The sequence below is a fragment of the Strix uralensis genome, chromosome Z (genome assembly GCF_047716275.1).
Source record: "Strix uralensis isolate ZFMK-TIS-50842 chromosome Z, bStrUra1, whole genome shotgun sequence".
Taxonomy (NCBI): Eukaryota; Metazoa; Chordata; class Aves; order Strigiformes; family Strigidae; genus Strix; species Strix uralensis.
In genome coordinates this window covers 12277718-12296610 of record NC_134012.1, presented here as the reverse complement: position 1 = coordinate 12296610, position 18893 = coordinate 12277718, and the positions used below count along the sequence as shown (strand labels likewise).

General features: G+C 41.9%; 1 protein-coding gene across 1 annotated transcript in view; it reads right to left on the bottom strand.

The window, feature by feature from the left end:
- The window catches only part of RGS7BP (regulator of G protein signaling 7 binding protein), a 46817-nt gene extending 28505 nt beyond the window's left edge, over positions 1–18312 (bottom strand). The window contains exons 1-2 of the mRNA XM_074856461.1: positions 17657–18312; positions 14736–14902 (exon numbers count right to left, since the gene is read on the bottom strand). Coding sequence (XP_074712562.1) covers positions 14736–14902; positions 17657–17815 — 326 coding nt within the window. The 5' untranslated portion in view covers positions 17816–18312. The remainder of the gene's footprint in view (positions 1–14735; positions 14903–17656) is intronic.
- Positions 18313–18893: the final 581 nt, after the last annotated feature.

Here is an 18893-nt window from a genome sequence, read left to right as displayed (position 1 = left end):
TGGCTACAGGGTGCAGCCTGTGGGAGGAGGCTACGCAGGAGACCCATGGCAGGACACAGCTGAGCCCATCAGCCAAGTGTGTGGCACTTCTTTGAGCAGTTATTTTGAAAAAAGGGCAAAAAACGCCACAGGGAGAGAGGAAGAAGGAACAAGAGAGGGAATATCAAGGTCAGAGGAAAGGCCTGGTTCTCCATGGCAGAGCAGATCTTCCCTGCAGCCCGCAGAGAGGAACACACCAGAGCAGATGGATATTCCTGAAGGAACTGCCACCTGTGGTGAGCCTATACTGGAGCAGATTTTCCTGACAGGACTGCAGCTTGTGGAGGACCCCATGTTAGAGAACAGTGTGAGGAGGAAGGAGAGGCAAAGTGAAACTGTTATGGACTGACTGTAACCCCCACTCCCCATCCTTCCTGCACTGGCCATGGCTGGGGAGGGGGTCGTTTGGTTGAGGAGTCTGGAGTAAAGTTGAGCATGTGAAAGGGGGCAGAAAAGGTGTTGTTTTAGTGTTTGTCTTTTTGCTTCCCATTACCTGAATTAGTAATTATTTTTCTTTTAATTGGCAATAAATTAGGTTAATCTTCCCCAAGTCAAGCCTGCTTTGCCCTCAGCAACAGTTGGTAAGCAATGTTCCTGTCTTTATTCCCCGCCCCCTGCAGCTTTCTCATTCCTGTTCTTCCTGTTTTCTCCCTGTGTCCTGCTGAGGAGTGAGTGAGCAAGCAGTTGGGTGGGAGTTTGGCTGTTGGGCAAGGCTGAACTACCACATAACCAAGCTTAAAATCCCCAACAGGATACTTCTAAGCACTCAGAATTCCAGGTGAAATTGTGTATGTGTCTTTAATTATGCTTTTGAGTTACTATAAGATTTAAAAAAAATAAATGCAGGGCTTGACCATCAAACCTTTGCAGAAACTAACTCTAAGCCCCATTTCCATCATTCTTTCCTTCAGCTGGCTGACCCTTGCCTTTACTTTAGGGAAATCTGTAAGACTTCTGCACTAGCCAAAGATGAGCTGAACAGGGCCTGCCTCTCTGCACATTATCAGGCTCCCTGCTGAGATGAGGTGGTGTCCCGCTAAATGAAAGAAATCTTTGGGTGACCTTGCAAGTCAGCCTTCCTTAGCTCTAGCCACAGCTGGACAAAAAATCTCACAGCCTCGCTGCCTCAAATTATATGACACTAAATAATAGATAAACCCAAACCACGACACAGACCTTCCAGAAGAGATCTGTGCTAACCAAGGAGGCAGACAAATTAGCTGTATATGCAACAATTTTTCAGTTTTCTGAAGAAATTCCTATTCAACACCCTGCCTTGTCAGGACCTGCAAGTTGTTCTTAAATAAATTTCTCTTGATAAACCAGTAATGACAGCACAGGCAGGTCTGTGGCAGTCAACGGGCTCAAGCCCAGTATACCTCCATACTGCCTCTTATAGCTTGACTGCAGACAGCTGAAAATCATGCTGCCTATGGATTTCCCCTTTGATTTTCATTAAGCTTCTAAGTTCTTTAAAATGTTCCTTAATCACTTACTACTTGTTAATAAATTATTTATAAACTATCTTTCAAAAGTCCATGAAAATTAAAGGGTAATAATTCATGCCTACCCTCCTGTGTAGTTCCTTTGGTTAATAGTTGGAAAGATAATGTTTGAAAACTATCAAAACAAGTATCTCATGTGGGATGATCTATGAAATTTGTTCTGATCTGTGTGGACAAATAAGGTGAGACTTCCCAGAAAGGCTTGAAAATGAATGAAATGCTTCAGGTATTTGGTGCTGTAGCATCTAGGTTACAACAAACAGTATACTAACATATGTGAATTAGAAGGAACTCTGCTGCAGGCAAGTGATGCCATCTGCTGTTGACCATCCACAGGACACTAAACCAGATGACTGCTTTGAATATAAATTTCAATATAAAAATTTTTCCAAAGGGCATTCCATAAAGCACTTGTGTGACCTGGATACCTGTTATCTATCTATAACTCAGATTTCTGATTTTCCATATTTCAAAATTGAAAAAACAGAACAGAATGTGAAGAGATGGTAAAATGAAAAGTGGTAAGGAACAATGTAATTTGCATTTCCTCAAAAATATGACAAAACACTTTAGTCTAAGGACTACTGAAAATAAAGGGAAAATGTTCTGTAAGCTTCACTGGGGTTTGGGTAAGAGCTATATTGCATTAACAATTACTGAAAAGATCCATACATTCTCATAATCCGTTTTTTCTACATTCTCATAATCCTTTTTGTTTTTTCTCTTAGTCAGACAGTGTGATTGCTACAATTCTGAACTAGAAGGAAAATAGTCCACCGAACAGATCATTACTAGGTTGCTCAGAATAAGATAGTATTTAGAATTCTGGATGTAGTAAATGCTTCTAGGAGTGCTTTATATAGGTCATTCTTATGCCCTGGAGTATTTTTTAATCTTTTTTAAAACAAATACCCAAATACCTCCATATAATAGTATTCCAAGTGAAAAAGAAATTGTGGTATAGTGTCTGTAGAAGTATCTCACACAGCCCCACCAGATATTTCACAGATCAAATCTGAATGACTAGTTAAGTTAAAAATCACAGCTGAGAGACTGTGAGAAAACTTGAATGTGTCAAAAAAAAAAAAAAAAAGAGAGAGAAAAAAGAAATAGATTAGCTTCCTGAAATGTTTAAATTCATATATGGAGAAAGAAATTTTTAAAACCATCTGTTGATAAAATGTGTTCAGGAAGCAGTATTTTAGCATGAAGAATTTTGCATGTTTTTCACTTCAGATTTTTGAATCCTGCTCTAGTCTCCACTTGACATTGTGAACTGGTGTTGCTTTTCTTTCCTCTTTGAAAAATCTACTTCTGCTTGGGAAGCAATGATGCCCCCACAAAGTCTTCCTTGGGCATCCAGTATCCTGTATTAGCATCTGCATAGACATACTACTCATTTCCACATCTTGAATGATGTAAAATGAATAGCAAAGCTGTACACGCACTACTTTGGGTAGATCTGCAGCTAAATTAAGTGCCCAGACTTTGGAATGTCTGTGGCTTTGGGGCCCTGGTGTTCTTCAGCCTGCATGAAGAGACTGCTTCCTCAGCACACAGCCTCACATTGCTTAGCCTGTGTACAGGGCTATGGTTGCAGTTGTCATCCTATCCCAAAATATCAATCTCTGTTTTGTTGGTGTTGGGGTTTTTTGGAAGGGGGTGTAAATACATATGGGTGGATAGTTCTGCGTCACCACAATAAGAGCTCTAGAACTTATGGAAATTATGGGAGGCTGATGTATAAACACAGCTCTTTCAAATACATTGCCACTTAATCACTTGCCATGCTGACAAAGTTACCAACAGTACATTTGCAATGATCTGTATGCCTTGATAGACAGAGATATGAAATGTCAGCTTTTCTTTGCTCACCCAATAATGCAAACTTGTTTTCTTCCACAATGGGAAAGCAGTTTCTTCAACAACTTCAAGCACGTAATTTAATATAATATGACAGTATTTGAATTCTTATGCCAAATCTGCTGGCAGGAAATGTTCATGCAGAAAGTATTCATATGAAAGATAAGAATAGCAAGGTAAAAAATGGAACATAAGAAGGAAAAGGAAGAACTACAGTGAATAATTGTTCATATATAAATGAGTGTATTATTTCTCTATACTTAAAAAGATGTAGAAAATCTAGATGTAAATCTGCAAATGTATCCAGCAAAGAGGAAATAGCATTCAATAATAGCCAGCACTTCAGTATATGTTTAATTTAAAACATAAATTTAACATCATTTAATTGATAGTACTCGACATTTTACTAGAGCAAACCTCCATGCACCAAAGTTCATGATAAATGCAAAGTCTTTTCTTAGATTACTCTGCAGGAAGTCTAGCACTTGGTCATGACAGAACATGGATTATGAGAACGACATGCATTTAATTGCGTGGTCCTGCACAATTAACTTGGCAACTGCACTTGCCGACTTCAGTGAGGGACACAGTATCAAAATTGTTTTTACTAGAGAAAAGTATTTCAGAATGTTGAGAACTACTCAGCATTAGTAAAAATATTTCCATTAACAGGAAAATTTCAGTTCAAAACTTAAAAAAGGAGTTAAGAAATCAGAAGCAAAAAGGCAGTATACATAGAATTCTAAGAGCCCATGTTGAAGTCTTTTTCTAATGCACAACTTCATTATCTCATGTTCTCACTTCTCTTAAGATACATGAACATATTACTAACATAGTCTAGATTTATAAGATTCAGTGAGAATCAGAATTTTCTGAAAACAATATAACCAAAGCTATACAGAACCAAGGTAAGCAGTGTGTCTAACACTAAAAAATGCAGCCATGTGGGACTTCTTAATCAAACAGTATTTAATAAAATTATCAGGAAAGAAGCATGTAAAAGAAGAAAGAAGCACAGGGTCACGAAGATGACAGGTCTGGAGCACTTTCCCTATGAGGACAGGCTGAGAGAGTTGGGGTTGTACAGCCTGCAGAAGAGAAGACTCTGGAGAGACTTTACAGTGGCCTTCCAGTCTTAAAGGGGGCTACAGGAAAGATGGGGAGGGACTCGTTATCAGGGAGTGTAGGGATAGGACGAGAGGTAACAGTTTTAAACTGAAGGAGGGTAGATTTAGATTATATCGAAGGAATAAATTCTTTCCTGTGAGGGTGGTGAGACACTGGAGCAGGTTACCCAGAGAGGTTGTGAGTGTCCCCTCCCTGGAAGTGTTCAAGGCCAGGTTGGACGGGGCTTTGAGCAACCTGGCCCTGCCCATGGCAGGGGGGTTGGAACTAGATGATCTTTAAAGTTGCTTCCAACCCAAACCATTCTATGATTCTATGGTTCTGTGAAAACTCATGACTAAATTGTCAGCTTTGGCCTCAGATGTGTTTCAGTAGAAATCTAGAGGAGAACATTACTGAAATATGCTGGTGAGACAGATTTCAAAGCAGTGGGCCTAAAGGGGACATAAAGGTGCTCTTCTTGACTGTCTTGGTTATAGATCAGTGCAACTGCAACTTGTAATCATATCTGTGAAGCTAGGGATGAAGCTTCAGTATACTTTTTTTTTTTTTTCAAAACTTCACCAATAAAGACATTTTCTCTCAGAAATGCTGAAATGAAAAAATAATTTGTATTGGTCTAACGTTAATTTTGAACCATGTGGGCCAATTTTTGTGGGCACAGGATCATTAGCATGACAGGAAAGACTCATAATTAGCTGCACTTAAATACCTTTTAAAATTTAGTTCTAAATCCCCTTTTAAAGCACTATTTACAGATTTAAGTTAGTATCAAGGTTTTTGCTCAGTAAGAGCTTGTTAACTGATTCCACTTGTGACATGCCAGGATACATACAGGAGTTGCTATGTGCTGTTACGTGTTAGGGCCTAAAATTCCAGCGAATTGACATTTAAAATCAAATTTTTAAGAATGAATTTGGGAAAACAATATGATAAAAATGTAATCTTCACATTCTTTATTAGGAAACACTATAGCAATAATAAAATAGAATATTTGACTATTATGCTGTCCCTTGAAAGACTGAACTATGATGTAGAAGCATTAAATACTATACACAGTATTCTTCAGAAATAATAAGTACTGGTACACCTATTTAATAAGTGATTCACCTAAAACACCAGTCAGAGGTTGAATGAAAGATTTTAAAGACTTTTACCAAAACATTAAAAAAAAAATATTCAAACCATTAATTATTCTTGTTAATCATGTTTATTACAGTAATGCCACAGATCTAAAGGTAAGTGGATTCCAGTGGGCTTGTTTTAAGTACATACAGGTCTCTGCCCTAAAGAGTTTCCAAATAGTTAATGTGATAACAGCAAATTTGATGTTAATTTCATTACTGTTCGGAGATGGACTAAGAGTAAAAAAAGGCAAGAAACAGAAACACTGAAGAAAAGGGATGACAAGGGAGAAGAGGGTCTGAGAAAATTTGGAGTGAAGCAAAGGTAACAGCAACTCTCAAAAAAGAGTCAACAATTGTAGGCTTTTCAAAATCCCCACAGTTTCTGCTCCTATGTGCCTAACAGCTGGCTCTTCTGGCTGATTACTCCCTGAGAAAATTGCTTTTGAAGAAGTAGTCTGAAAAGCTTTTTATGTCCAACAGTGATAGTAGGTATTTTGAGGGAAAGACAAAATGGGGCAGAAGGGCATGAAGTTAAGATGATGCTTGCAGAAACACAGAGTTGTCTGAACAAGGTCAGCTCTGATGCTGCAGCAATTCTAAAGGGATCCTGACAATGTAATTCAGTCCCCAAATCTCTCTGGCTACCTATGTTGTTTTCCTTCACTTCAGTTTCTGATGTAAAAGGTTTATATATCTCAAAATCAGAGTGTAAAACAGTGGTTATTTCAACCACTGCTACAGATAAATAGGTTTACCTATTGCTGGAATACTCCATTATTCCTGAGTTAGATTTAGAGAAACAAACTCCCTGGAATCTAACCATAGAGGAATGCTGCTTGTGCATAGCAGACAGGAGCATTCCAGTGAAGGACAGCTTACTTTTTGGTAGCCTCTTCCAGGCTGAAGTTTGGGACCCAGATGGAGAGTTGAATGCAGAATGCATGTCAAAATGGAAGCCAAACCACCCTAAACGTGCAGCCTACTCCAACCCTAGACCAAGCCACCTTGTAGATGAATTTACAGTTTATGAGGTTGAAGATGCAGAGTGCTGAAGAACACTCAGCATTTATGTGAGTTCTGAATCTCTGCTCCCCTGCATCTTTTTGAATTTTATCTGCTTAAAAGACAGAAAAAATCATGGGAGCAAGGACTAGAATACAAGTTCTCCTTACCACCAAGGAAGTTCTTTAACAGTCTTCAATGTTTAACTGCACTGGCACTGCTTGAAACCCAAGTACAGTGCAGAGCTACACACCATTTTGCTCCCCTGTGCACAATACTCTGCCCACTGGGTCAGATGATGTCAATGTGCTCCCTCCTCCCTGCAGTTACCTTTGAGCTTCAGGTCATGTCACAGAGAAAAAGCTACATTGCTCTATGCCTGCTAGGGAGAATATGGCTATTTGTGGTGATCTCTGAGCATGGGGCAGAGTCCCTGGCTGCTGGACTGGGATACTGCTCCTCTTCTTTTAGAGGACTGTTCACATAAATGGCAGGCTTACCTATCTGGCCTACCCAGCACGTGCAGTCCTTGAGTGTCTCGGCAGTGGCACTGCTGCACTAGAAGGTGCTGTCAATGTGCTAGTTGAGTGTGAGATGGAAGAATGGGGCAAATAAGTGACTGACAAAGATGATGTCCATCCTACTTTTAGCTCCCACTTTCCCCTGACTGTAGTCAGGGCATTTTTCTGTGAGGTAGGTGCAAGTGGTCTAGAAATCAAGTCAACACCCTTTCAGCTTTGGTTTAAAAGAAAGTGGCAGGTGCCACTGTGTTTTGTGAGGAGTCCGAAATTGTTAATGTGTGTTGGGCTCTGAGGACACTCTGACAGGACCTATGGGATCTTGCTCTTCAGAGCCTGGACAAGCAAGAATGTCTCACTTCTGCCTGCTGATTAATTTTACTGCTAAACAAGGTGCTAAGCTCTTCCACTTTGCCAAAACCAAGTTACACTGTGTCACCACAGATGTAGAACTTTCAGGCTTTTCAGAATCACTGTTTTGCACATAGAGAAGTAAATGCGGACTTCACTTTCGAGTATGTTTGCCCTTTACTAAATCTGGCCTCCAGTTATGGAAGACAGATCTATAAATGGAGATATTAATACCTTGTATCTTCAAGTCCCAACTGCATATGAGAGCATAGTTCCAAAGACAAAGGTACATAGGAAAAGTGAGTCTGTAGAGGTTAGCTATTTTGAGAACTCTGGCTTTAGTAAGTAACCTTGTTTTCTTCTCCATTATTTGCTTTCTGAATTTGCCTATTAGAACTTGAGGTATCTGACTTAAATGATTTGTTAGCTTGCAACTTAAAATTGAGTAAACAGATTTTATTCTCAACAACAGAATGCACCTTAACTCAGTTCCACAGAAAATAGTCTTAGCTTTTCAATGTCCCTTTCCATCCTTTTAGATGCACATAGCTTGTATAATTAGAAAAATTTTTGCAAAGGAATCTAGCGAGAACAACGTATGTGTGCCTTATTTTCTTGAGAAAGGAGTAAGCTGTGATATACTTACTGCATTATTATACGCTAGTATGTCCATAAAGAGTATGTTCACAAAATATCCATATCTGAGCTTACCTCTCAAAACATTCCCATGTAGACCAACTCCTATTAGTCAAAAATGGGATTTGAGTTACGGGAACAGGTGCAGTCTCTGACACACACTAGTAAGTCTGGAGTCACTTCATGACTGAGAAATCAGTGAAGATATTCCAAACAAAGTGGAACAAACATACTCAGAATTTGCCTCTAGAATTTTATATGCTCCAAATCAGAAGAAAATTGTAAGCATTTAAGAAAGCTACGGTAAATGTTTACAGAAGCTGAATATAAAGGCTGAGGGGAAAATGAGTCTTTATACGATAAGAATGCTCAGTAATGAACTTGTTCCAGATCCTGAAAGCTCTTCTTTGGAGGAAGACAAAGATCTCTCTGACTCTTCTCATTTAGGACAGTCCCAGTTACGTCTTGAGGACAACTTGCTGAGTAAGGTATTATTCAGTGATTGTAAGAACTGTGGGATCTAGCCTTCCAGATTGGAACAACTTACTGACATGATTTTAGTATACACCTGTGAGTGCAAATGGGAAGTTTTGTATTTTCAACAGTTTTCAGAAGTGAAGAATCTCAACATTTTGTACTTACTTAACAGGATTTTTAAGGTCTTACTGTTTTAAATATCTGCATTATTTTGGAGAAAAAAAAGACCATATGAATGCAGGGGGCTTTATGCTGTTGGTATTATCATGTATAACAGTATTGATTCTTGCAGTGAATTTTGACTGCTTTCTTTGTTTTCTTACATGTTACCACATTATTTTTAATATTTAATTATACTCTCAAGAGGCTGCATTCTGGGTATCATGGTGTAACCTCTGCAAAGCACTTACCTTATTCTTACCTTTCATCTGGCTGTTGAAGCAATGCTAACTCTAACTGAGGTAGGATACAGGGGCAGTGCCTGTCATTCAGAACTCCAGGGATCAACATTAGTATCACTCTCCCCACCTCTGACACATACGCTTACAGCAGTACAATGGCAGTGATTCTAAAGACATCTAGGAAGGGCAGAGGTCTCCATACATGCTGCTTGATTGGTATCTAGCTTGGGCAGAGCTCTAGTTTGTTGCTCTGTCTGCTGGCAGTACCTTGTTTTTGATTCACAATTGTAAACTGTTGAGCGAAGTGTTGCTACGTTTTGTTTCTGCTCAGCTATACTGCCTGCCAACAGTGCTTTATTTATCATCTGAAGTTACAAATGGTTTCTGTTATCTGTCTTAATGAAGCTTTCACTAAGTTATAAGCCTGAAGTCTCCTTTTCTCTTAATTTGTAAAATATTTTTGAGCAGTCTTTTTTATTTGCTTGTGTGCTTTAGAAAGCAGATAATAATTTTAAACTGTCATAATTTGGGGAAAATTCAGACAGTTTAATAAAAATTTGGTCACAATTGGGTGTCAATAGAATGTTTTAACACAACCGTAGGAACTGATCTAATATTAATTAGGTCTAAGAAATTATCTTATATTGCTTATTGAAAACATCAGAAATCTACTGTAGATTGCAAAGAAAAACAAAAGTAGAAATTACCTAAAACTACATTCTTAAAGCAACATTATGGTAACATTTTTGTGCACTGAAATAAAGACAGGAATGCAATCAGGATGTGATTTTTTACATCTACTTCCTTAACTTTTCTTGAACTCAAGGGAAGTTACATCAACTGTTTTATAAAAGTAACAGATGCACCTCAATGTCAAATAAGGAAACTTATCTTGGAATTTTCCCAGTGAGAGATTTAGTGACTTTTGTCACAGGACAGAACAGACATCTAGAACTAATCTATCCAACCCTCTTGCTCAAAGCAGATTACTAAGGACCATGTCCAGTTGAGTTCTCTAAGGACGGAGACTCCACAACCTCTTGGGGCACTTGTTTCAATATTCTACCAATCTTGCAGTAAAAAATGGGTTTTAAAAATGTTTAAAACCAAATTTTCTGTATTTCAGTTTGTGCCTGCTGTCCTATCACTGCCTGTGATAGGAAGAGCCTGACTGTGTCTTCTTTACACTATTCCATCAGGTAATTTTGATGCCCATTGGTAAGATCTCATTCCAATCCTTCTCTTCTACAGGCTGAACAGTCTCAGGTCTGTCAGCCTCTCCTTGTATGTCAGATGTTAATCATCTCCATGGCCACTAACTAGACCCACTCCAGTATGTCCCTTTCTCTATACTACTGCGGAGCCCTGAACTGGTCACAGTACTCCAGATATGGCCTCAACAGCGCTGAGTAGAAGGGAAGGATCAGCTCTTTCAACCTGGTGGCAACACTTCCTAAATGTACCATAGGAGGCTGCTGGCCCTCTTTGTCACAAGGGCACAGTGCTGGCTCAGTGTTCACCAGAATTGCCCAGGTCCTTTTCTGCAAAGCTGCTTTCCAGGTGGTTGGCTCCCCGCCTGTACTGGTGTATTCCTCCTTAGATTCAGGACCTTGCAACACCAGTCTGAAGAACTGAGGATGACTACTTTGAAAGCTATGTTCACACATATGTACATTGCCATGCACCCCTGAGCTCCTCACACAGTTTCGTTTCATACAAAAAAAAAAGCCACTGTCAACATATATATCAGACTGTCACAGAGATACTGCCAGTTCTGGTTTCAGTGTGCCAAGTGCACACAGAAGTACTTGCATTATGTAAGCATATCAAGTGCTTGAGAATATGAAAGGGACATTTACAAAAGTGTGTACACAGTTGTGCAGACCTGTATCTTAAAGTACAGTGCTGAGTTATCTTTCTGTTTATATCCCAGACTTAGTGTACTTCACCTATAAAGCTGGCCCTCTATTTGATGACTTCTAAAGTATCACCAGTCTTTATCACCCCATAAAGCAGTCCCCCTTCCAAAACAGAGATTTGCACTTTTTCACCCCATCTTTCTACTGTTACAAGTATTTTTCCTTTCTTTTCCTTTTGAAAAAAATCATGCCGTCTCATTTTCATGCTGCTTTACTTTCTTCAGTTTTGACCATGACAGCTGATACTGCAAGGGTACACATTGTAATTGCTTTGAGATATTTAATTTCTGATAAATTAATACAGCAGAAAAGGTAATGAAAGGACCAAACCTTACTCACGTTCTTCAGAAGACAGTTCATTAAAAATCACTAAGAGTGTGGTGAGCAGGAATTGTCCTGAAGTCCTAAGAAAACCAACACTGGAAGAAGAATTTACTTTGACTCACATTCCTAAAAGGTCAACTAGAACTAGGATATTTCAATTAAAATTATTTTATTTCTAATCTTTATTCCCTGAAAGCTGTGATAGTGTTGCCAAACTCAGGCATGTATCTTTTGTGATAAAATTTCACCTATTTCTACAAGAAAAATACATAAGAGAGCAAGTTAGGAAGAGAATGTAATAGCTATGAGGCCCTATTAAATTGGAGATTGAATGTGAAGTTTCCTTTCTCAATAATAGTTTTTTTTTGGTAAACTAATTCGTAACATTTTTTGAACACACCACAGTGTAAAGATGTCATTATTCATCCTCAGCATGTTCTGAGTAAAAGACCTTCCTATTCAGGTAAATCCTGAAATCTTCTGTGAGAACTCATATTTGTCAGATACAAATAGTTCACAGGCAGCCTTTGGCTCAGGAAACCCCTAAACTGATTGCTGGGTAGTGAGTTCCCCAAGTATACTAGGGAAGGCATCATTCTGTGCATAGGTCCTTTATCATATGCTTTTATTTTACAAAATATCTGCTACTGCAGCTGTCAGATTTGAACTAGATGGGGTGATATGGTCTAATCCAGTGAAGACTTCATAAGGTTTTATGTTTCCTTTCTACTTCTTTATCTTTGTCATCCTCTCCTTTGTTTTTCTTTCTCTCAGTTTTGAAAATGTAAGTGTGGCTTTCACTTCCACCATATCCCTCGCTGAATCTCCTGGTTTTTGGCATACCAGCGTATACTTTTTCTACAGCTACACCTGCAGTCTTCTCTGCTTGATTGTATTACGCCACTGTCCTACTCTGATGTCCATCTAATATTCCAGAACTGATGTGCCCATGATCAAATTTTTTTCCTCCTCATGACTTCTATCCTGTTCAGTTTCTAATCCACTATTGCCAGCTCAGCATTTCTTTCCCTTTCCACAATTCCCAAATTTTCTTCCAGAGCTGCCTTTCTCAGCACTAGTGGATCTGCTCTTGTTTCTTTCCTTCCAAGTCTCTGCACCTTTCCTCTTTGTTACCTTCACTAGTCCTGTAGAACAGGTGAGTTAGGCAGGGAAATAGATGCCTTGTCTAGCCACCTGAATCAGGAGTGCGTTTAAGAGTCTCAAATCCTGAGGTATTCAAACAGGAAGCATAAAATACAGCAGTTTGCTAATTTTCCAGTCAGCACAAACAAGATTAATAATGTCACAGACAGTGATGCCAACTTTTTGAAAGAAAGAGTGCCCTGCAACAGCTGAGGTCACTTAGAGACTGAACATTACTGATTACTTAAACTAATAGAATGCCTATATGTAATGAAATTTTATAGTCTAGTAACATAATTAGCTGATTGCTATTATTCTCTCTGGGTGGGAAGGCAATAGGCTTTCTTTAACAAGCTTTGGAAGACAGAATTGGTTGTGTTACCCAGAGCACAGTGCAGTGCTGTGCATTCTGAACTAAAGCAGTGAACTAAATGAGCCTTTGTCCCATCTGCTGACTATCCATGGTTTGTGAACAATACACTACCCTTCTGACTATTTAACACTGAGAATGAATTAATACATTTCTGTCCCTAAGTATTTTTCTGCCTGGTACTTTTTCTTCCTACCAAATTAGTTTCCCATTCCAGATCTTATGCCATATGCAATACATCACTCTTCCTGCTGAATTAAGAGATATTCTCTTATTTTTCTACACTGAATCCTTGCTACACCTTCATCTCCCATCTTTCCTCACAGATACACCAAACAAGTTAAGTTGGCTCATATGGCTTTCCTCCGCTGTAGGAGGGTGGGGATGTGAAGCACATCTTTTAAAATGTCTGTCAAACCAAACAAGTAATTTCCAGAGGGTTTCTAACACCTACCAGTTGTTATGGATATCACATTATTATCACAGTTATTTAAAACAGTTTTAGATTAGCTAAATGTCAATCTCGCAGCAACTGCACAACCTTCAGGACATCTCTGTGTGTATGACAGACTCCCAGCTATGAAACGATTACTTAAAAACACTCCATACTTTTAAATGAGCATGTATCCATGTATTGATGGGTTTCTTGGGGGGGGAGATAAAAAAATCCAAGTTCTGTTCTGCTATTCAGACGTATTATTTTAGTTTGTATTAGTCTCTCTTTTGAGTCTCAAAGTGCACAAGATCGATTTCACTACTGTTTGCTTACACATTTTCAGTGCACTGGTTAAAAAGAACCGTGCCTTTCGGCTGGTTGGTTGGGGTTTTTTTTAAATTTTTACAAACTTTAGTGACTTAAAAGCAGGTATTTTATTTGAGGAACAAATCAGAAGTCACAATATCAACTTAAGTGTCTTTGCACAAAATCACATCTGAAAATGTTGACAGTTCTGCTAAAATGACCAAGTGTTCACTTTTGTTTAGTTTGTTCATGCAGTCTTCCCTTATATACTAAACACATGACAGATTTCTCATATACATTAAAGTGACGAATGAACTTCAGTGGGGACTAAGCAGAGCTGCAAAAAAATATTTTTTTTTTCCAGTGGTACACAATGGTTTATGGTGGATAAGGCAGGCGCAGAAAGTTCTGACGAAGTGTAGTCAGAGAGACTCACGAGGTACATGTGTTAATACAAACACCCCAGTCACCATACTGTGAAGAACCCACAAAATAATTAGTCTTTGTGTAAGCAGCATGAATTCCCATTTTGTAAGACACAGTTATTTACGCTGGTTTATCTTGTACTGAGGCATAGTCTCAAGTATGTGATGATACATTCTGTCACCATGGAAAGGAATGTATATAATGTAATATCAAAGAATAAATGAAAGCATTATATGCTGGAAAAGCTTCAATCCTCATTTCAACATAAATAAGGATTTAAAAACAAGTAGAATGTAAACACAAGTTTTCACAATAGTTTTTGTATTCCCCTTCCTTATGTAATTTTCACCTAATTATTTTTTTCATCTGATTTTAAGTCTCTAGTTGAGCTGAGCTAGTTGTCTTTAACTATTCAATTAGGTATACCCAATGAAGGACTGGACGGAAAGCTATTGCTATTTCACCCTTGAAAGGCAAAGCTTCTCCCTTGATCTTTTCAGGTTGTCTAGTGATACAGAGTAAAATCCTGTTCATCTTACATAAAAGCATCCAGTGAAATCAGTAGGATACCATCTTCGTAAGGGGACCAGGATTTGACCCAAAATTGCACTATTGTAAGGGTATGAGCACTCTAGAATTTGTGGTCATATATCTCTATGCCTAAAACAGAAACACGTTAATGCTTTTGCTGAAAGTTTCCATAATGTTGTATTGAGCAAAGATGTGCATATAAGTACAGCTTTAATTAAACATAAGTGGACTCCTACCCAGAAATTGCTGCTAGTTTTTGATGAGCCTGATAGGCCATCTCACATCCTCGGGTTCGAGTTTTGTGCATTTCCGCGTGCAGAGATGGACAGGTGACTGAGACATCCCCAATGGAAATGACCAGCTCCCGATACAGAGCCACCTGGGTATTAAACTCCTGGACAAGCTGAAAAACAAAGAGTATTTACTTACACAAGACAGTTAACTACACTGATAAAAACAACCAAGTTTTTTAAAAAAGTGCCCAATCTAGGGCTTGTTCCTGCTGCTCCCAGTTTCATGGTATACAGGATCAAGTGCCCAATATTTAGTAAATGACTAAGGCCTCCGTGACAGCTGCCTCTTCTGTGAGCTATAAATGTTCATTTGCAGGAAAGTAGTGTTTCTGCTTTTAATGTCTGAAAATGTTTGAGTTATTAGTCTTAAATATTAAGCAGACAAAGAACCAGCTGTTTTACTAGTAGCACGAGGTTATTTTTTGCTACCATAAAAGACAAAAATATCTCCAGAAATTAATGCCTTTGCTCCTCCTGCTTCCTGACTAACAGCACATTTAGGAATTGGAATGTAGCATTTGCTTTTACACTGGTGATTTTGCTAATTTATTTTGTAATGACTTCTGTTCTGACAATGGCCTCTAACCCGTATTTCAGACTTAAAATTGATCTGAAGAGGATGAAGAATGATTGGCTGAGAAGTTGTACCAGGCACTTTCCAGTTAGGATTCTAGAAAGCACTTCTTCCAATGTGTGTGTGGGAAAAACAGACAAAGAAGTAAATAAATCCTTCAACCTTTACAGAAATCTAGTATCGAGCAGATACACATGGACGCTATTGGATAAATGGGTAACTTTTAAAGTGTTTAGTTCCACTGATCACATAAGTGGGATTGTATTTTAAGAAAATGAAGCATTAGCTGTCTTCTGAAATAGAGCACATCAGACCATTTGCTCCACATGGTGGCGGGGGTGGAAGGCAGGGAGCAACAGAATAGAGTATTTATTTATCTGTGTTTGCTAATTTGACCTCAATTTCTAAACTACATATAAACAGGCAAGAGTAACTGCTCATAATTCTCCAGCCATCATTAGCACCAGGAGTTCAACGTATCCCAACATAGAGGCATGCTAAAAACGTGGATTCTATCAGATCTACAAAATTTTAAAGTCAAGTCCTCCAATTCTCATACTGAGAAAATAAACGAGTCGCTTCTCCTGCAGTAGTACATTCTGACTCTTCATGCATCCCACTGTAATTACTCTGTATAACTGAGAACTAGTATCGGGACCCATTCTTTGGCCATGCTTTCTTAAATTTCATTGCAAGAATAGCAAATAGGTTTCTCTGATTCTGGCGCAGCAAAACAATCCCAGTGCATTCCAGTACATCTGCACCCTCCCAACCTCAACCCCAAACAAAACCAAAAGCACGCACCAAACAAAGCCCTAGGCACAGTATTTGCTAAACCTGGCTTCAACTCTCTCATTCTGTAGCTTAAGAGAATGCATGAAAGCAATGGAGAGAAAAAAAATTTTACTATGTTGTGTCATAGCGTAATTATTCTGCATTAAGTAAAAGTGGAATGAGTCTCATCCTGCAACTGGTAACTGGTTGCACCAGACACATTTTGCCAGTTCTCACCTGACATCCTGTCTGAACAGTGGACACATTCAGCCACCTCAGCATTGCCAAGGAAAAGAAAACTACACTGATGTTGCAGCACTGAGACAGAGAACAAGGAAAAAACCCATTGGTTTTATCTCCTGAATTCTACTGCATCCTGACAATCCATCTGTAAATCATATTTTATTTCTAATCAGTGAATTCTACAAAGCTAGAACTACTGTTTAACTAACCACATTATGCTGTCGGGAATGACAAAAAAGGCAGGACCCAGTAGGATCCACTTGTTGGGTATATTTATAGAGCTACTGTAGCAGCTTTTGTTCTCGGTGCACTGGGAGTTGTTCCCAATTTTGAAGTATCAGAGTGGATATCTGCCAGCCCAATTTGCTGTATTAGAGGAAAAAAATTGCCAGAATCCAGCAAAACAGAAGTAGCAGGTACCTTTCCAATGCTACCAGACAGAGCTTTAGCAAGATACAGATTTTTCAAGTGAAGTAGCAGCAACTTCATTTGTTTTCTGTCATTGGTTAGAGGAGCAATTACAGTGTCCAGCTGACTGTAGCTCAAGGAGCCAGACAAAGGGTATATGGCGCTGGTTTGGAGGAAAGTGTCAGGATCCAAGCATTTTGAACATGAATGGAGAAAAATGTCACACCGTAATGTGACAGTCCAAAACAAAAATAACATGGATGCAGGTGCCTGATCTGAGGTTTTACAATTACAATCAGCTACTCTGGCGAGACTGGGAACGGGTACCACGTATGTCAGGGACAGGATTTCAGGGCCGCAAATTCTGGGTCCCCTTTTAGCAGGTTTTTAGGGCAAGAGTGTGGTTACTCCACAAGACAGCAAGCAGAGAGTGCAGTGATGCTGTGGAGGCAACTATTTTACCTATTCAGGCTTCAGTGCACGCAAGCCTGGGGACGAATTTGGCCGGATCTGGCAAAAAGCGACTCCAGATGCTTGGCAGCGCCGCGACGGCGGCGTGTGCTGCTGGGGTGAGGGCTCCTGCTCCGGCTCCTGCAGGACCTGGCGCCCGGCTCCGGCCCCTGCCCGGCCGTCCCGCGGCACCCAGCCGGCTCCCCACAGGTCTCGTTTTCCCTCCCCTCTCCCGCTGTCGAACCGCTGCGAGTTAGGCTACGGGGCAGCACCCCCGACGGGGACCGCAGTTTTAAAAATAGTGCAACTGCACGTGATAGGAATAGGCAAGCCGGCGGGAGGAGCGGCACCGCCGCCACCGCCGAGAACCCCGCGAAAAGATACGAGCGAAGGGAAGCCCACCCGTGGTACCCACCATCTTGCAGTCATCCAGGGCTCTCTGGGTCTGGTAGGCGCTATCGGAGCCGCTGCCCCGGCGTTCGCTGTCGCGGCCGTGCGGCGGGGTCTTGCTGCCCTGGAAGATGGAGGCGGCGGAGCGGGGGCGCTTCCTGCGCCCGCTCGGTGCAGCGCTCATGCACACGCATCCGCCGCGCGGAGCCGCCCGCCGCGCGGGGCCCCGCGGGCGCGGGCAGCGCCTTCCCCCGCCGCCGCCGCCGCCGCCCCGCGGGGGGGTGCGGACCCGCGCCGCTCCTCGCCTCGGCCCGGCCGGGACCGCGCCGCTCACGGCAGCGAGCGCGGCTGCTGCGGGTGGTAGCCTGGCGCCTGCGGGAGAGCCCGGCGAGGGCCCTGCGGCATCGCCTCCGCTACCGCGGGGAGAGGCGGAGGGGCTGGCGCCTTCCCTCCTTCAGCAGCATGTCAGTCCCTGCGGAACCGCCCCGCCGGCGGCATGCTCTGCCGTCCTCCTCCCGGCAGCCGGCGGCGGGGGCGCGGCGAACGCGGCCGTGCCCGGCGGAGAAGGGCTCCCATCCAGCGGCCGCCGGCACCCGCCCGGTGCTCCCGCCAGGGGAGCCCGCCCCGCCGCGCCACTACGCGCTCTCCCGCGGCGCGTCTGGCCGGGAGCCGCTCGCGGGGGCCGGTAGGGCCCGGCGGGGCTGACGCCGTCAACTGCGCGCCGCCCCCACAGGGCGGGAGCGCGAGCGGCGGCCGCCCACCCCCTCCCCGGGCCTCGCCCCCCCCCCCCCCCCCGCCGCTCCCCGGCCTCGCCGCGCCCCCCCGGGCCTCGCCGCACCGCCCCCCACCGAGCCCGCCGGCGGCAACGGCGGCGGCGCCGCGCCCGGGCGGTCGCCGCGGGAGGCGGGTCAGCGCCGGGGCGAAGCGCCCTCCCGGTGCGTGTCCCGGGAAGAAGCCGGGCAGCGCCGTCCCTGCGGATGTCCGCGGCCGCGGCGGGGCTGCCCCCGGGCCGCCGGGGCAGTTCTACGGACGTTAGGACGTCGGCCGTCCAGCTTCTGTCGAAGTTGATGCTAATCTTCAAGAAGCTTAGTCAGAAAATGTTTTTCTCTTTAACAAAGACGCGGTTCACTGCTCAAATTTTTCTTTTACTAAAAAAGACTTCTTTTGGGGATCTTGGACGGCGTGGTGCAACCACACTGTGGATGGTATTTGCTCACCGTAGGAAAGGTTAAATAATAATCGATTGGAGACGTTGTTTCCTC